This window comes from Hyalella azteca, unplaced genomic scaffold (genome assembly GCF_000764305.2).
Source record: "Hyalella azteca isolate HAZT.00-mixed unplaced genomic scaffold, Hazt_2.0.2 contig15175, whole genome shotgun sequence".
Taxonomy (NCBI): Eukaryota; Metazoa; Arthropoda; class Malacostraca; order Amphipoda; family Hyalellidae; genus Hyalella; species Hyalella azteca.
The window spans coordinates 150960-169344 of NW_025945035.1; the positions used below are offsets into that span (position 1 = coordinate 150960).

At 41.4% G+C, this 18385-nt stretch overlaps 1 protein-coding gene across 1 annotated transcript in view; it reads right to left on the reverse strand.

Annotated features, from left to right (window-relative positions):
* The window catches only part of LOC108679286, a 31581-nt gene extending 20356 nt beyond the window's left edge, over nucleotides 1–11225 (reverse strand). The window contains exons 1-8 of the mRNA XM_047884321.1: nucleotides 11219–11225; nucleotides 10507–11096; nucleotides 8481–8609; nucleotides 6816–6908; nucleotides 5880–5986; nucleotides 4771–4876; nucleotides 2761–2891; nucleotides 795–884 (exon numbers count right to left, since the gene is read on the reverse strand). Of these exons, the coding sequence (XP_047740277.1) occupies nucleotides 795–884; nucleotides 2761–2891; nucleotides 4771–4876; nucleotides 5880–5986; nucleotides 6816–6908; nucleotides 8481–8609; nucleotides 10507–11096; nucleotides 11219–11225 (1253 nt within the window). The remainder of the gene's footprint in view (nucleotides 1–794; nucleotides 885–2760; nucleotides 2892–4770; nucleotides 4877–5879; nucleotides 5987–6815; nucleotides 6909–8480; nucleotides 8610–10506; nucleotides 11097–11218) is intronic.
* Nucleotides 11226–18385: the final 7160 nt, after the last annotated feature.

Here is an 18385-nt window from a genome sequence, read left to right on the forward strand (position 1 = left end):
GTTATGCTTGTGCAAGGTATTACAAACGAAGAGATCACATGATTTTAATTATATGTTCATGAAGTAACTTGTTAATATAAATATGATTAAAATTATATTATCAAGTTACTTCCTCGAATTCTTCTCTCTGTACATAAATTTTTTTTTTCCTTTTTTCACTTTAAATCGGGCTAGTCTTCTGCAGTAACTGACTTAATATTAATGATACAGTTTTATTCATTGCCATTAGTGATAATTTATATCTGTTCGAAACATTAGCAAAAAAATAATCAATTCTGCTCTATAATGAATAAGTTATTGACACAACCATCAATATGTCTTCGTACTTCCGTCCGTATTAAAGTCAACATTATTGGCAAAGGTTTACACTCTCAACTAAAGGTTTACACTCTCTACTAAATGATTACACTCTCGACTAAAGGTTTACACTCTCGACTAAAGGTTTACACTCTCGACTAAAGGTTTACACTCTCGACTAAAGGTTTACACTCTCGACTAAAGGTTTACACTCTCGACTAAAGGTTTTACACTCTCGTTCATTGATAGAAATAATAATTTGCCAGAAGCACATAACTCTCTTGCCGAAACCTAAAAGGCCATCGGCACAACCAAACGCTTCGTAGGAGTTGATCCTAACATAACACACATCACATCGATTGATTTATAACGCATAACAGTCAAGGTCTGAAGCCCAAATGTAAAAAAGTCTAAAGTTCTCGTAACTGAAGACGTAATTGAAGTAATTCTCAGTAAAATCGGTAAAAAAAGTAATTCTTGTAACCTAATCCGCTTACTCGAGCAAGTAGCGCAGACCTTGCAACTCTGCCCTGACGATCCCGTAGCTCCCCCAGGACGGCACGAAGGATTCTTCTTGCGGCAGGATCCTGCGGGGAGCAGTAAGAGGAGGATGTGGGGATGTGGGGAACAGGAGTAGGAGGGTGATGGTGGTGATGTGGAGAACAGGAGTAGGAGGGATGTGGTGATGTGGAGAACAGAAGTAGGAGGGTGATGGTGGTGATGTGAAGAACAGGAGTAGGAGGGTGATGGTGGTGATGTGGAGAACAGAAGTAGGAGGGTGATGGTGGTGATGTGGAGAACAGGAGTAGGAGGGTGATGGTGGTGATGTGGAGAACAGGAGTAGGAGGGATGTGGTGATGTGAAGAACAGGAGTAGGAGGGTGATGGTGGTGATGTGGAGCGGGTGCTAGAGGATAACTGATGCTGCTTTTGCATGATAACTGTCACAAGAAAAATTTGTCAAATAAACATTTATAGGATAGGCTTTCTTACGTTATACTTTTCATAAGATATTTTTTAATTTCTCTCCTTGCGACACATTAATCGTAGGCCGAGTCGCGACGAGTCTTGAGCCGTGTCGTAGGCCGAGTCCTGACGAGGTGTGGTACATGTGGTAGGTGTGGTACAAGCCATGTGGTAGATCATCACCCAACTTCATTATTTAAATAAAATAGAAGTGGTGTTGGCACTGAAGAAATAGGCCCATGGCCTGTTGCCGATTCTTGAACTTTTCGTGACTTGATTCACAAGGGATCCGGCCTTTGGAACCCGATCTTTCCATAGCTGACGATTGATTGAGATAGCTGCTGGACTTATTGCCTGGTCCGTAATTTGCTAGGCATTTTAAGACTGAACATATGCTCCTGCATAGCTTCGTCTAGTCTGTTTTTGAAGATGTTCATACTCGGAGCGTCAACGATGCTATCAGGGAGGCTGTTCCACATGTCGGTGACTCGAAGCGAGAAGAAATGTTGTCGCATGGATGTGTTCCAACGCTGTTTTTTTAGTTTGTTGGCTCCTTGCCTGCCATCATCTTTAATTGCGTTCTAGTATCCTTCGTCGATATTTACAGCAGGTTCATTTCCCGCTTTTTAAAAATGTTACACTATTTTAAACAATATTATTCTCCTCTTCCGTGTTATTGATTCCATTTGATGCAATTTAGAGCGCCATTTGTCCGCATTTCAGGAGGGGCGGACAAAGCCTCTTCCGGCCTCCAGTTTTTAGGCTCGCCTTTGATGGCGTGACGGCCTAAGTAACGTCGCGTGACGGCCTAAGTAACGTCGCGTGACGGCCTAAGTAACGTCGCGTGACGGCCTAAGTAACGTCGCGTGACGGCCTAAGTAACGTCGCGTGACGGCCTAAGTAACGTCGCGTGANGATGTCAACTTCAGCTCACTTGATGTCAACTTCAGCTCACTTGATGTCAACTTCAGCTCACTTGATGTCAACTTCAGCTCACTTGATGTCAACTTCAGCTCACTTGATGTCAACTTCAGCTCACTTGATGTCAACTTCAGCTCACTTGATGTCAACTTCAGCTCACTTGATGTCAACTTCAGCTCACTTGATGTCAACTTCAGCTCACTTGATGTCAACTTCAGCTCACTTGATGTCAACTTCAGCTCACTTGATGTCAACTTCAGCTCACTTGATGTCAACTTCAGCTCACTTGATGTCAACTTCAGCTCACTTGATGTCAACTTCAGCTCACTTGATGTCAACTTCAGCTCACTTGATGTCAACTTCAGCTCACTTGATGTCAACTTCAGCTCACTTGATGTCAACTTCAGCTCACTTGATGTCAACTTCAGCTCACTTGATGTCAACTTCAGCTCACTTGATGTCAACTTGAGCTCACTTGATGTTAACTTCAACTTGAGCTCACTTGATGTTAACTTCAACTTGAGCTCACTTGATGTTAACTTCAACTTCAGCTTACTTGATGTCAACTTCAGCTCACTTGATGTTCGTTGCTGCAGGGTAGTGTGCGGTGAAGGCCTCCTGCAGCGTCTGACGCAGCTGCTGCCGCCGCGTGTCCACGTGGTACAGGAACACGTGGGCGGGACTGTAGAGCAGCTGTAGCTGCTGCAGCTGCACGTTAAATGATATTTATTGTACAGATAATAATAATTAATAAATTCATAAATAAATAAATAATTAAAGATCGTAATTTCTCTAGCTTCTAATTATTGATTATGGTAGTTGGCATTACCCATCTTCAGGAGTAGTTAAATTTAATCGTATAATATAATCGTTTTCTTGAACCAAAGATAACTTCAGTTGAAAGACATCAAGGCAAGTTAACAATTTATTACATAATTGTATATTTTATTGTTAATATAATTTCTTAATGCAAATGTGGGATTTCATTTGTTTGAATTTTGGAGTTCGTAGAGTAAATATTATGTTAGATATTTTGGTAGCCCAAAATTTATTTGTGAGCTCACAAAACGTTGCAAGCGACAAAATAAATTCGATGGTCTTTGGGAAGCTTGAAAATTTGAGTGAAATAAAGGAAATAATTAGTGTAAATCTTTTATGTATCCTAGACGACAGACAAATTATAATACGATATCTTTTGTAGTCAGATCAAAGCAGAAAAGTTTAACTCGTTTTTGAACATCGGAATTGCGAACTGTGGTCGGGTAGATCCTGCTGAGCAATTCAAAATTCAACAGCATGTATTACGTGTATGCCAATACAAGTATTGTTGGCAGTCCAATTATCCTATTGTGCTCGTATATTAATGCTAAATTTATTGAGTCAGTTCGTGTTGCACGACGCCATACTGTGCCGCACTGTACCACACTGCGCCACACAACGCCACACTACGCCAAACTACGCCACACTACACCACACTACGCCACACCACACCACACCACACCACACTACACCACACTACGCCACACTACATCACACTACGCCACACTAAGCCACACTACATCGGGGGAGCCGATGAGTGATGATCTTTTATTGTGAAATATTCATTGTTAGCATCAAATAAATGAGAGGAATTACATATATAAATATTGTTAAAAGCTAACAAAGCTAATATAGCGTTATAAACTTTTGGACATTAAGTTTTTATTGTATTTACGTCATGTCAACAGACCGTGATATGTAACTGGTGGCTGATGCAACTAGATGTAACTAGTGGCTGATGTAACTAGATGTAACTAGTGGCTGATGTAACTAGATGTAACTAGTGGCTGATGTAACTAGATGTAACTAGTGGCTGATGTAACTAGATGTAACTATATAGTGGCTGATGTAACTAGAGGTAACTTGTGGCTGATGCAACTAGATGTAATTAGTGATGTGAGCTATAACTAGTGGTTGTCCTTCGTCCTATGGATGAAGTTCAGTTCTTATATTTAGGTTTCGATGATGAGACAAAAGCATTGACATTTGGAGTGCGGAGGCTTGCTACTAATGGGGGTAATGGGCTGGCTCTGTGTAATGGGTGAGTAGCAATAATGGGGTACAATAAAGTATGGGGTGATGGGTGTGGTGGTGACCGTCTCACCCGTCATGCAGCGGAGGGTATGACAGGAACGAAGGTATGAGCTCTGCGGGATCAGATGTAGGCGCGTCCTGGCAGTGCATATCATCATATATTATTGTTTATATTATAAATCCTGCTGTATAAATATAATGTTATCATATATATGCAAAATAGGTGCTTTTAAATTTTCAAATTTACTGTGGGTATTAATGAAGTAGTAATTTTGATATGCTGATATTGATCGTTTTGTCTGTTATGTTCCATCATTCTGCTTTCATAATGAATACAAAGTTCTCTAAAATCATTTAGCACACAGAAAACTTAAGTCACCAAAATTTTCGCCAGCTCAAGACAGTCCACCCTAGCAAAAAGCAGTAATAACGACCGTTGTTACATGAATTAGAATTGTAAATTTTGAAACTGAAAATGATAACTTTAGTCCGTGAGATACGTGGAATTATGCACCTGTTGGGGGGCGAGGGCGAAGGGCGGCACGCAGAGTCCTGCGGGACTGAACTGATAGGCGCAGAATGTCTGCAGGAGCTGCAGCCTGCAGCCTGCGTCGCGACTTCTGTGTGGGGGGACCGGGACACATGAGGTGTGTACTCCAATTCCCAACACATGTGCGCATGAGAATGGTTCCCGAAACAACACATGTGTACATGAGAATGGTTCACGCACAACACATGTGTGCATGAGAACGGTTCACGCACAACACATGTGTGCATGAGAACGGTTAGCCGCAATCTATAGGGGCTGTTGGGGCGCGTATCCAGGATCCTTATCGTGTCGGGATGTCATCACGCATTTTGTTGGTAGTGTGGGAACGCTCAGAGACAATGCATAGTAGGATTATGCATTGTCGCCTTTGAGTAATACATTCGTAATCCTTGTAATCCTTTCGTACTCTTTCATCCCTCGTAGCGTCGGGGCCTCCTACCGCGTTCTCCATCAAAGCAAGCGAGCGACAGCCGGCGTTCACCATTTAACACCACGCAAGCCACGCGTTCGCTGGTAATTGGAACAAAACGCACTCAGGAAAATAAAATTGATGGCACATGGGCGCGAGCTGCAATTAAAGTGGCAGCTGTACATCAAAAAGGCACCAATATCATCGGAATATTGAGATGCGTTCATTTTATTGACTGTTTCGTGGCGTCGATATTTGCTGCTGCTCCGAGTTGGATAACTTACCAGCTGGAGTTTCGAACGCACAGATAGAATAGAATGTCTTTTGGTTATTGAACAATCATGCTAGTGTGACGCATGATGATTGCCTCTTAGGTGATGTTGACGTTATAGAAGAATCATGCTAGGGTGACGCATGATGATCGCTGCTTAAGTGATATAGACGTTAGAGATCAATATTATGTGAATTGCATTTATATGGCAGAGCCGCTTCAGGAAAAAATAGAGGATGAGGAAAGGTTAATAATAATAACATACATATTATGTCCTGCCTATATCCAAGATATCCAAGATACTGCCACTGTGTGTGGCAGTATGCCGCTGTATGAGGCAGTATGCCACTGCTTAAGGCATTATGTCACATTATACCACAGCGCGGCCATCACCTGGCCATCAGATGCCACACACTGTCCACCACGTGGCGAGAGGACGGCTCCCGGCCGCCACACTGTCCTCTGTAGCCTTCAGCGACGTCGCAGCGGGCGCCCTCCACCTGGGGGATGAGGGGGTCTCACTGGGCCGCTACTTCGAATGGACTATCGGGATCCCTTCTCTTAAAAACGTAACCTTTAACACTTCTTGACGATAACTTTCGACTATAGCATTATCAGCCGCAAGCCACCAGACATCTCACATCCATTGAATTAGATCAATTGGGGTATGCTGGGGTTATTTTATTTGTGTCTTGCAGGGGACTGTGTGTGGACTAACTGATATTTACTGGGGACTACTGGGCTTTACTAGGAACTACTGGGCCATACTGAGGACTACGGGGCCTTTTTGGGCCTCACTGGCCTTCTTAGGCCATGCAAGGGAAAATGTGGCCTAACTGGGATTCACTGGCGACCACATGGCCTTAACAGGGACTACTTAGCCATACTGGGGACTATTGGTCCTCATTGCGCCTTACTGGGCTTTTTGATCCTTGCAAGGGACTACTGGGCCTAACTGAGATTCACTCGCGACCACATGGCCTTAACAGGGACTACATTACTTTACTGGGGACTACTGGTCCTCATTTCGCCTTACTGGGGACTACTGGTCCTCATTTCGCCTTACTGGGCTTTTTGATCTTTGCAGGGGACTACTGCACCTAACTGAGGTTTACTGGGAACCACTGGGCCTTTGCATGGGCTAATTGTGCTTTACTGGGCTTAATTGATCCATAGTGTCCCTTACGAGTTCATGGTAGCCAACACTGAGTCATCCTGTGATTCGGTCCTGAATGAATTAGATAATTATAGGAGTGTTTGAAGATGATGAATAATACATTTAAGAATAATTTATTGACTGTATATAACTTAGTTATTAATACGTCCAACCTGCAGTAAGTTTGTCTCGTAGGAAGTGACATTCGTTCGCTCGTAGTCCGGCACACCGAAGTCTGCGTACGAAACGTACGCAAGGTTTACGATCTGCACACGTACGCAAGGTTTACGATCTGCACACGTACGCAATTTTTCCTATCCATATTTCCGTTTATAATGCTGGGGGACTTCCTCTGTCACTCGTGCAATGCACTGTCATAGAGGTTCAGTTCATATAGACTTATAGAGCATTGAGTTATCTCAAATACCTATATATCAGGATTGGGTATGTACAATGACATCCAGAAGTCCTTACCAGCACGTAACTAAAACGGTATGTCTGTCGGAGACCACTACTACGAATGGACTATCATGATCCCTTCCCTCAAGAACGTAGCCTATAACACATCATGACTGTAACATTATCAGCCGCAAGCCAGTAGACAGATCACACACACTGAATTAGATCAATCAGCACGCAGGAAAATAGCCTTTGGCCCAGCATCGTCCGCAAATACGTGGACAAATTCTGCATACCAGCACGGAGCGCGCCGGAGCCTTGCAGTGAATATGATGCCCGCCACCGACCCGTCCGTATCTGTCCCGTGTGTCGAATCTGCCCACGGTCGAACGGTCGCGCGTCGTAGGACGATAGATTTAAGGAACAGAACTATGCCATCTGAAACTCAACTTCAGATGCTGTGAATGAAAAATTACGTAATTTATCGATATCGCGAAAGTCGCATTCGATCCGCGGTCTGGTGGTGCACGGCAGGTTTCATGCAGTTCCCCAGAAGAGCTTGGCTGAATAGTGGCAGTCTGTTTTTTGCTGGTTACAGTTCGAGCCCTAGTCAGGATATGAAGTGATGTTTCGATGCAATCTTCAGTGGTGGACGATCATTACACTCTCGGCTATTCGCTTCATAATATGGTGGCATAAAGCTTTTAACACTCTACCGCCGTGTGTCACTCTCCGGGAACATAACTTTCAACTTAAATTATACGTAAACTATTGAGTGTAGCAACCTGAGGACGTTTGTACGCAACAGAGAACATTTTAAAGTTAAACTTTCAACTTAAATTATACGTAAACTATTGAGTGTAGCAACCTGAGGACGTTTGTACGCAACAGAGAACATTTTGAAGTTGTCGTACGTGGCGGCAACCATCAGTGCAAGTCATTTTGCGCTCACTAGAACGTATCCTTTTTGGGAAGTAGGCGCGTGACAATATTGCTCCGGTTACTCATGTCAGGCGGTAGAGGGGTAATATTTAAAGCAAGATGATTTCGTGGGCTGGTTACTGACGGCAGGCTCAATCCGCGGCTGATTGGTGGTCATACGAATATATGCTAGGCGTTCCATTCAGGGCTGATTAGTGCACAAAATTGGTGGTGCACGGATGCGCGTCCATTGAAACATGAATGGACATAAGATCGAAATGATGAAAACCTAAAATCCGGAACAGTCGGAATGGAAACGGAAAATTCCAGACATAAATTGAATAATTACCATTACTAACACTAATAATTATTGATTTTTATAAATTGATACTACTCCCTAACAATAATTTAAAATTAATTATTATCTATACAACAATATCCGCAATGGAACACAATTATCCAATAATCAGTGTTATTTCAAAGACTATTAACGCTCCTCAATATCAAGCATCTCTCACGTGGCTCTGCCTCCTGACGACCTCCGCGTGAGACAGTCGCAACTGCAGGGCACCGTCCCCGGCAGGCGGCGAAGGCGGTGCCATCAGCACCAGCTCCTTCCTGAGACACGTCACGTTCACGTCCAGCAGCTGCCAACAGATACAGACATTATTTAAAATTTTGAATACTTCATTCATTATATTATTACATTATTCATTTCTTCGTTATTATTCTTTAAGAACTATTGTTGCGTCTAGTCTACACTGGACGTGTCTACACTAGACGTGTCTACACTAGACGTGTCTACACTTGACGTGTCTACACTTGACGTGTCGGCACTAGACGTGTCTACACTAGACGTGTCTACACTAGATGTGTCTACACTAGACGTGTCTACACTAGACGTGTCTACACTAGATGTGTCTAACTATAGCAATTTCTTCATTTTAACCCAACATAATCAGTTCCTTGTTCTAATTTTGCTTTATTTCCGTCTCTAAAATCATTTTCATCGCATTCATATAATTAAAAGTTTTTGTCAATCGATATAAATTGCAGTTTGGCATTAACATCGTGGCTTGCGCGGCCTGAAGCAGTTCCCGCTACACCGGACGGCACTCAGGCCATTAAGCGACATTTACGTTCAAAAGCGTTCACAAGAAAATAAATGTGTTATCTCAATGTCAAAGCAGGTATAATAGAGTCATTACAACTGCATTAAGGTGAAGGCAATATGACTTAATATAAACTGAAATAATCAATGTTCCGAATTTATTTATAATTTGTTAATATTACAGTATTTCAATGTCTCACGTGAGCTGCTGCATTCATCATAAAATGTATATTTATTTCAAATTAAGTATGAGATATCTGAATAACACTTCGTCCACGAAACAAGTGCAAAAATTACTGTACTAATTAGAATGCTGTGGCTGTAAACATTATCATTTGCAATTCCGTGTTATATTTCATTCTTCGCGTGAAATTCCGCCAATTCCACAAGATCGTTTTTTTACATCTCTGGCAAGTCCTACAGAGCACATGCCTCTCCATGTAGTTTATATCCTACAGTTCTTACAAATTTATATCATAAATGCGTTCTCTTAAAAGTCCTGTTGCATCGTTGTAAAATTAAATCTTCTGCAACTCTTTTCTGTGCAAGATGCTCGGAACAATGCAGCAATAAATGCGTATGTTATTCCTACCTTTGTTATTCCTACCTTTGTTATCTACCTGTGTTATTCCTACCCATGTTATTCCTACCTGTGTTATTCCTACCTGTAATCTACATTTAATTTACTTTGATATGATTAAGTCCTACGCAACTCTCAGTGCTATTCCTACCAGGTCCTGTATGTGGGGGCGGCAGCGTCTAGGATCGCCGCGTCGGAGACGCTGCCCTTGAAGACGTGGGGGGCAGGAGGGGGCAGTAGGTGGGCGTCAGTTGGAACAGGTGAGGTCTGCCCTTTAAATATAACCGGACACTCCCCAGCTCCCCACCTAAGCACCAATAATCTATCACTCTTCCCCAACTCCCTACCTAAGTAGCACCAATTACTACTCCCCAACTCCCCACCTAAGCACCAGTAATCTATCATTACTCCCCAACTCCCTGTAAGCGAGGCACCAGTACGCAAGCCGGGACTGACACAGCTACTACCACCAGCCTCGGCCATCAGCGCCGGTACACTCAATCTCTGCGGCCTGAATGCAAGTAGGGAATTTGCGGCCTACATACATTACACTATCACTATATACTCCCCTGCTCCCCACATAAGTAGCACCAATTACTCCCCATCTCCCCACCTAAGTAGCACCTATCACTCCTCCCCAACTCCCCACATAAGTAGCACCAATTACTCCCCATCTCCCCACCTAAGTAGCACCTATCACTCCTCCCCAACTCCCCACCTAAGTAGCACCAATTGCTCCCCATCTCCCCACCTAAGTAGCACCTATCACTCCTCCCCAACTCCCCACCTAAGTAGCACCAATTACTCCCCATCTCCCCACCTAAGTAGCACCAACAACTCCCCAGGTCCCCACCTTCCTCCTCCCCGGCAGGGGGTCGCCGCGGCAGAACTCGTTGCCGAAGTTGAAGACGCAGGCCGCGTAGCCGAGGCAGCGCGCCAGAGTGGGGCACGGCGGGGGGATGTTCTGTGTCCCCAGAGTTTGAGGGAAGTTTTTTCCGGTGCCAAGTTCAGGATTGGGGAAAAGAGTTGCATTTACGTGTTGTGTTTCAACAATGAACTCTCGGTAATCTTCTCCTTGCTTTTGTTTGGCGAAGATCATGAGTTTATCTTGCTCATCTTCATCAGCAATGTTATCCTTCACTTCTTCGTACAAATTCAGCTGTGGAATTTCCAGTTTAGTGCCAAGCTTTACTGCACTTCCGTGCCTGATTTCATTTCTCAATAAATTATCGCGGCCAAGCCCATTATAATCTTCATTTCCATGCTGCTGCTTATTGATGATGGCAAGAGAATCATCGTATTGCGGTCCATTACCACCGTCGCCGAGCGTTCCAGGCTCATTAGTTCGGTTAAGAGATCCTTCTTCTCGTACCCACTGACCCTCGATGTCCGCTGTGGGACCGGGGGGTGCTTGGGAGGTAAGAGGTGCTAGAAGTGCAGGTGCTGCAGATGTTCCAAGAGGTGCAGGTGCTCCAAGAGGTGCAGGTGCAGGTGCAGGTGCAGGTGCAGGTGCAGGTGCAGGTGCAGGTGCAGGAGCAGGTTCAGGTGCCACAGGTCCGTATTGCCCGGCATGTGAGCGAGGAACGCCCTGGGCGGGGTCTGCTGCCACGGCCGCTTTTGTGTACAGCGAACGTTCGTCTTTATTTTCCCAGGCTAAATAATGCACTGAATTCCGCTGCAGTGATTCTGCTTCCTTTGATGCTTCTTCTCCCAGCACCAGCGTTGTTGTTATCTGAATAAAATGAATGATACGTTAGTGCGGCAGAGACGTGCCGTGCCAGGGCTGATGAATGATACGTTAGTGCGGCAGAGACGGGCTGTATCAGAGCTGATGAATGATACGTTAGTGCGGCAGAGACGTGCTGTATCAGACGTGCTGTATCAGGGCTGATGAATGATACGTTAGTGTGGCAGAGACGGGCTGTATCAGAGCTGATGAATGATACGTTAGTGCGGCAGAGACGTGCCACACTAGTATCACGGCTGGCTGAGTTATTGAAATGATCAAATGATAAGTTCGTGACGTGAAAATTGAACTAAAACACAACATAAAGGCTTCTACACATAAACTACGAGAAAAGCTTCTACACTTAAACTGCGAGCTATCTGCACAAAACATGCTAACTAACGGCGGAACTGCTCTAAACTATCAGTAGAAGGTCTGTCCAACATGCGTAAAATAGTCGCACAATATTGGTAAAATATCTGAAGCAAAGCATCTGCAAAACATCTCAACCAATTTCACATCAAAGTTCCACCAATTTGCTCAAGGTCTGCTCCAATTCTGTACCGTATCTTCAAAAATTCTTCACCTGATCTCCACCAATTCTGCTCGATATATGTACCAATTCAGCACCTGAATTCCAACAATTCTGCAACAGACTCCAACAATTCTGCCCCAGATCTCCACCAATATTGCACCAAATTTTCACCAAATCTGCACCAGATTTCCACAAATTCTTCATCAGATCTTCATCAATTCTGCACCAAATCTCCACCAATTCTGTACCAAATCTTCACATATTCTGCACCAAAATTACACAAATTCTTCACCAGATTTCTTCAAATTTAACCCCTTGTGCCATGGCGCCATCGCTTCATCAGGGCACAGATGTTCTTTAGGAGCGGCCAGACAATCCTCCACATTATGAACAGGTCATTAATTCCCAGGCCAGATAGACATACGAGACACAAGAACTACTGAGACATGGAGACTCCAGAGTCTCAAGAGACATGGAGACTACAGAGACATGGAGACTCCAGAGACATGGAGACTACAGAGACATGGAGACTACAGAGTCTCAAGAGACATGGAGACTACAGAGACATGGAGACTCCAGAGACATGGAGACTACAGAGACATGGAGACTACAGAGTCTCAAGAGACATGGAGACTACAGAGACATGGAGACTCCAGAGACATGGAGACTACAGAGACATGGAGACTACAGAGACACGAAGACTACAGAGACATGGAGACTTCAGAGACATTGAGACTCCAGAGACATGGAGACTCTAGAGACACGGAGACTACTAAGACACGGAGACTACAGAAACTCCAGAGACATGGAGACCACAGAGACATGGAGACCACAGAGACATGGAGACCACAGAGACATGGAGACCACAGAGACATGGAGACTACAGAGACATTGAGACTTCAGAGACACGGAGACTACAGAGACATGGAGATTACAGAGACACGGAGACTACAGAGACATGAAGACTCAAGAGAGACGGAGACTCCAGAGACATGGAGACTAAAAAGACACGGAGACTCCAGAGAGACGGAGACTACAGAGACAAGGAGACTACAGAGACATGGATACTCCAGAGACATGGAGACTAAAATGACACGGAGACTCCAGAGACATGGAGATTACAGAGACACGGAGACTACAGAGACATGAAGACTCCAGAGAGACGGAGACTACAGAGACACGGAGACTACAGAGACAAAGTTCTGCAGCTGAGTCAGCTGTTTCCAATTACAGCTGTCGGCTCTTCATTGCGATTCAGTAATTCTAGGAGAGACTGAGTGCTCGGCAAGAGACTCTTTCTTGTTATTTGCTTCCCTCTCTTTTATTTTTAAAATATTTTCACAAGTCACAGAAAATTTTACCCTTATAGAATATAATACAAATAATTATCGAATTGATTTAACAATTGTTAGTTTAAACATATAGACACATTGATGAGGGATTGCATTGAATTGTTAAACGCAATGCAAGTGCCTGATGCTTACCTTGTAGACGAAGTAGTGCCGAGGGCACAGCACTTTAGTTCGAGGGCTTATTTCGCTCATAAGGTATTCCCTCGTAACAAAATCTGCTGAATTATCTTCGTAGTATGAATATGAGTCGGGGATGTGGCGGCCTTGAAAATCTGTCGCGTCTGAAGTCATATTTATCGAGAAAAAAATTAAAATGAACTTTAGAAATTTAAATTTAATTTGTCTCATTTTTGTTGTTATTGCGGCGATCTGTTGACTTGTTGTCTGTTGTTATTGCCCCGCTCTGTTGACTTGTTGTCTGTTGTTATTGCCCCGCTCTGTTGCCTTGTTGTCTGTTGTTATTGCCCCGCTCTGTTGACTTGTTGTCTGTTGTTATTGCCGCGCTCTGTTGCCTTGTTGTCTGTTGTTATTGCCCCGCTCTGTTGACTTGTTGTCTGTTGTTATTGCCGCGCTCTGTTGACTTGTTGTCTGTTGTTATTGCCCCGCTCTGTTGACTTGTCTGTTGTTATTGCCCCGAAGCATTATTCAGCGGGGCTATTATTCGAAGCATTATTCGAAGATACAGTAATTAAAAAAAAAGAAATTAGGATCAATAATTTAAATAATTAGTAATCGTTCTATGAAGTAAATAGTTCGAATGTATGTTGTTCTCCGCATTTAATACGTTTGACACGTTACTCCTGCAACTACGTTGTTCACGTTACTCCTGTAACTACGTTGTTCACGTTACTCCTGTAACTACGTTGTTCACGTTACTCCTGTAACTACGTTGTTCACGTTACTCCTGTAACTCATTGATTTGACTGCATTGGTCACTGAACGTTATTGGGCTGGTATAGCTGCGACTCGAATAGACTTGGAACAACGATCTATCATTGAGTTCAATAACTATTGTACTTACAATAAGCTGTGCAATAATATTGTAGAAGCATATATTGTTTATGTATATTGTATTGTTTGTATTGTATATGTATATAATAAGTAAATAATAATATATAAGTACAATAATATTGTCAATAAGTACAGTAAGTGTTGGGCTTAGCTCAGAGAATCAACAAGAACGATGATTGAGAAGCTTAAGGCAGTACGACGGCCTCTTGTATACGCCTGAAATATTGGTCAGATCAAGCTTTATGCCGGCACTAATAATCCATCAGAATAATAGCAGTGTAACTGATGAAGATAATTATTTTGAAATGTAGCATTGTTGTTTGAAAGTAACTTCGATAAGTAACAGAACTTTAGATGAAAAAATAAGAGATTTTATTAAATGACGCATCGGTCTACTTATTTTCCGGTCGCACCTCGTTTAACTCGTTTTAAATTTCATACCAATTATATTGCAATTTACGCAATGTTTCCCTGATATTGAATATAGTTTACTAAGGCCAGGGGTGATCAGTCCTGGCCAGAGCCTTGATTGCCGGCTACTTATTAATAGAATTTTTACTGTCATTATTATCCTTATATCATATCATAATTATTATCATTATATAATTATTATTGCGATCATTACCCAAGTGATTGCGTCACACCCGTTACTGCTATTGCCAAACGATAAATAGGTGTTTGAAATAATAATAATAATAATAATCTTAATAATGATAATTAAAATTCTGAAATAATAATAGCTGCAAAACTAAATGTGATCGCTCAAGTAATTAGTCGCTGCTAAGTTCAGTCCGAAATAAATGTGCAGCGCATCTGTGTTAGTATGACGTCTTGACTGAAAATTAAATAGTTTCGCACCAACAAAAATAGTTTTCCTATGCTCAACCAAAGAAGCAAACAACTTCTCCACGCATTCATCGCGCACGAATAATCAAACAATATTCTCATCTAGAAAACCCCGTATATATTTAGAACAACAAACATATTAACATGTTTGTAACAACAAACATTAACATGTTTGGAGCAAGATACATATTAATATTTTTAAAACAACAAACATAGTAACATGTGTGGAACAACAAACATGTTAACATGTTTAGAACAACAAACATATTAACCTGTTTAGAACAACAAACATATTAACATATTTAGAACAACAAACATATTAACATGTTTAGAACAACAAACATAATAACATGTTTAGAATAACAAACATATTACCATGTTTGGAACAACAACCATATTAACCTGTTTAGAAACAACAAACATATTAACATGTTTGGAACAACAAACATTTTAACATGTTCGGAACAACAAACATATTAACATGTTTAGAACAACAAACATATTAACATGTTTTGAACAACAAACATATTAACATGTTCGGAACAAAGAACAACAAACATATTAACATGTTTAGAACAACCAACATATTAGCATGTTTAGAACAACAAACATATTAACATGTTTAGAACAACAAACATATTTACATGTTTGGAACAACAAACTTATTAATATGTTTAGAACAACAAACATATTAACATGTTCGGAACAACAAACATATCAACATGTTCAGAACAACAAACATATTAACATGTTCAGAACAACAAACATATTAACATGTTCGGAACAACAAACATATTAACATGTTTAGAACAACAAACATATTAACATGTTTAGAATAACAAACATATTAACATGTTTGGAACAACAAACATTTAACATGTTCAGAACAACAAACATATTAATATGTTTGGAACAACAAACATATTAACATGTTTAGAACAGCAAACATATCAGCATGTTTGGAGCAACAAACTTAATTAATATGTTTGGAACAACAAACATATTAACATGTTTGGAACAACAATCATATTACCATGTTTAGAACAATAAACATCTTAACACTTTTAGAACAAGAAACATATTATACGTTTGGAAAAACAAAAATATTACCATGTATGGAACAACAAACATATTAACATGTTCAGAACAACAAACATATTAACATGTTCAGAACAACAAGCATATTAACCAGGACTCGACATCGCAGCGTCGTAAGTCGTAAGAAGCTTTGTCCGCGTCGCCGGCGCGGCGTAGAGCCTCGCCGTTGCTTTTCTTCAAATTGGAACGAGAGGCTTGAAAAATTTTGCCGCAGCGCCCAGTCTTTGTACTCAGGATGTCTCATTTGCGTGTCTCATTTGCGTGTCTAACGCTTGTCCTGAAAAGTCTAGCGCACGATCACGAAGCGGATGTGACATTAATGCCCCATTTTGTTTAGCTACACTCGCTACATGATCCGCAATAAGTGCATCGCACTTTAGAAAAATATCCCTCTTATTTCCACGAGTGTCTACGCGGCAGTCAGCTTCTCCCTGCACGTGCGTTTCTTGATTCACTTCACAGTAATAATTAAAAGCCCGAAATGTGAATGGGAATTGAAGCAAGCATGAAAAACTGTTAGGTGTGTCATGCTGACCAAGGAACCTAGCCTAGGTGAGTATTGCTGACTCACTAGTTACGCTGGGTGTAACATGCGCTATAGTGGCAGAGAGAAGATTTTCGTGTCTCTGGCCTGAGATGCCCAGGTGGGTCACATTGACTCACCTAATGAGATGCTGAGACATGTTTTTATGTCATAGCTGTTGTGAGCCGAGCATCAAAGAGGCAGGCAATCTCCTCTGGTGTAGCAGCGGGTACCATTGCAAGGTAAAGTCGTTTATTCATGATGTTTACAAAATATCTTTCATAAATGACATTTTAATTCATAAATGACATTATAAACCCCATTTAAACTTGCAAGATGTTATGAAATTATTGCTGATAACAGAATTGAGTAGCAAGGAAATATTTGGTGATTTTTCATTTAAAAAGCAACATAAATTTTAGGTCCAGTCAGTCTACCAAATCCCTGACTAACTGCAATATTATAAATTGTTACGATTTAATGCAAATAAAGGTGGCTCAAATCTTTATGAGCGGCAGCTGATTTTTTTCCCAAGCTGTTATTTGAGCGCTGCTTTTGTTGTTTGTGCTGATGAGGATAATGTTAGTTCGTTCTGAGATCTCGACTGGAAGTGAAATTATTTTTGTCGAGCCAGCATGTTTTTACTATTATTATGGTATGTTAGGTTGAATTATGGTATGTTTGGTTGAATTATGGTATGTTAGGTTGAATTATGGTATGTTAGGTTGAATTATTGAATAATAGGTTGAATTATGGTATTTTAGGTCGAATTTCGGTATGTTAAGTTGAATTATGGTATTTTAGGTCGAATTTCGGTATGTTGGGTTGTATTATGGTATGTTAGGTTGTATTATGGTATTTTAAGTTGTATTATGGTATTTTAGGTTGTATTATGGTATGTTAGGTTGAATTATGGTATGTTAGGTTGAATTATGTATGTTTGGTTGAATTATGCTATTTTAGGTTGAATTATTGTATGTTAGGTTGAATTATGGTATGTTAGGTTGAATTATGGTATGTTAGGTTGAATCAATGAAAAGATCCGAGTTGGAAATCAAGCTCTAGAAATTTCCGTATCGTTGAAATTACCTCTGGCAGTAAATAGTGCAATTGTTTTCTAATAGAGGCTTGAATAAGTTATTTAATCATCAAAGGACTCATAATCTTGCGATTCAAGAATTAAAAAAAATTACTTTCCTTGAGAAGGTAAAAAAATTCAATCAAACTAAAACGCTTATCAACATCATTCTGATTTTCAGTCATTCTGCCATTTCGCAGTCTAAAATAACAGCATAATTATTGTTATAATAATAATTATGCACCAGGCTTCTCAGTGGGGCCTTTGCTCTGTAGTGCAGGACCGATGAAAGATTACCTCGAATATTATATCGCACGTCACTTCACGACAGTTCAACATAGTGATAGTTCAACATAGTGATAGTTCAACTTAGTGACAGTTCAACTTAGTGACAGTTCAACCTAGTGACAGTTCAACTTAGTGACAGTTCAACTTAGTGACAGTTCAACCTAGTGACAGTTCAACTTAGTGACAGTTCAACCTAGTGACAGTTCAACCTAGTGACAGTTCAACCTAGTGACAGTTCAACATAGTGACAGTTCAACCTAGTGACAGTTCAACTT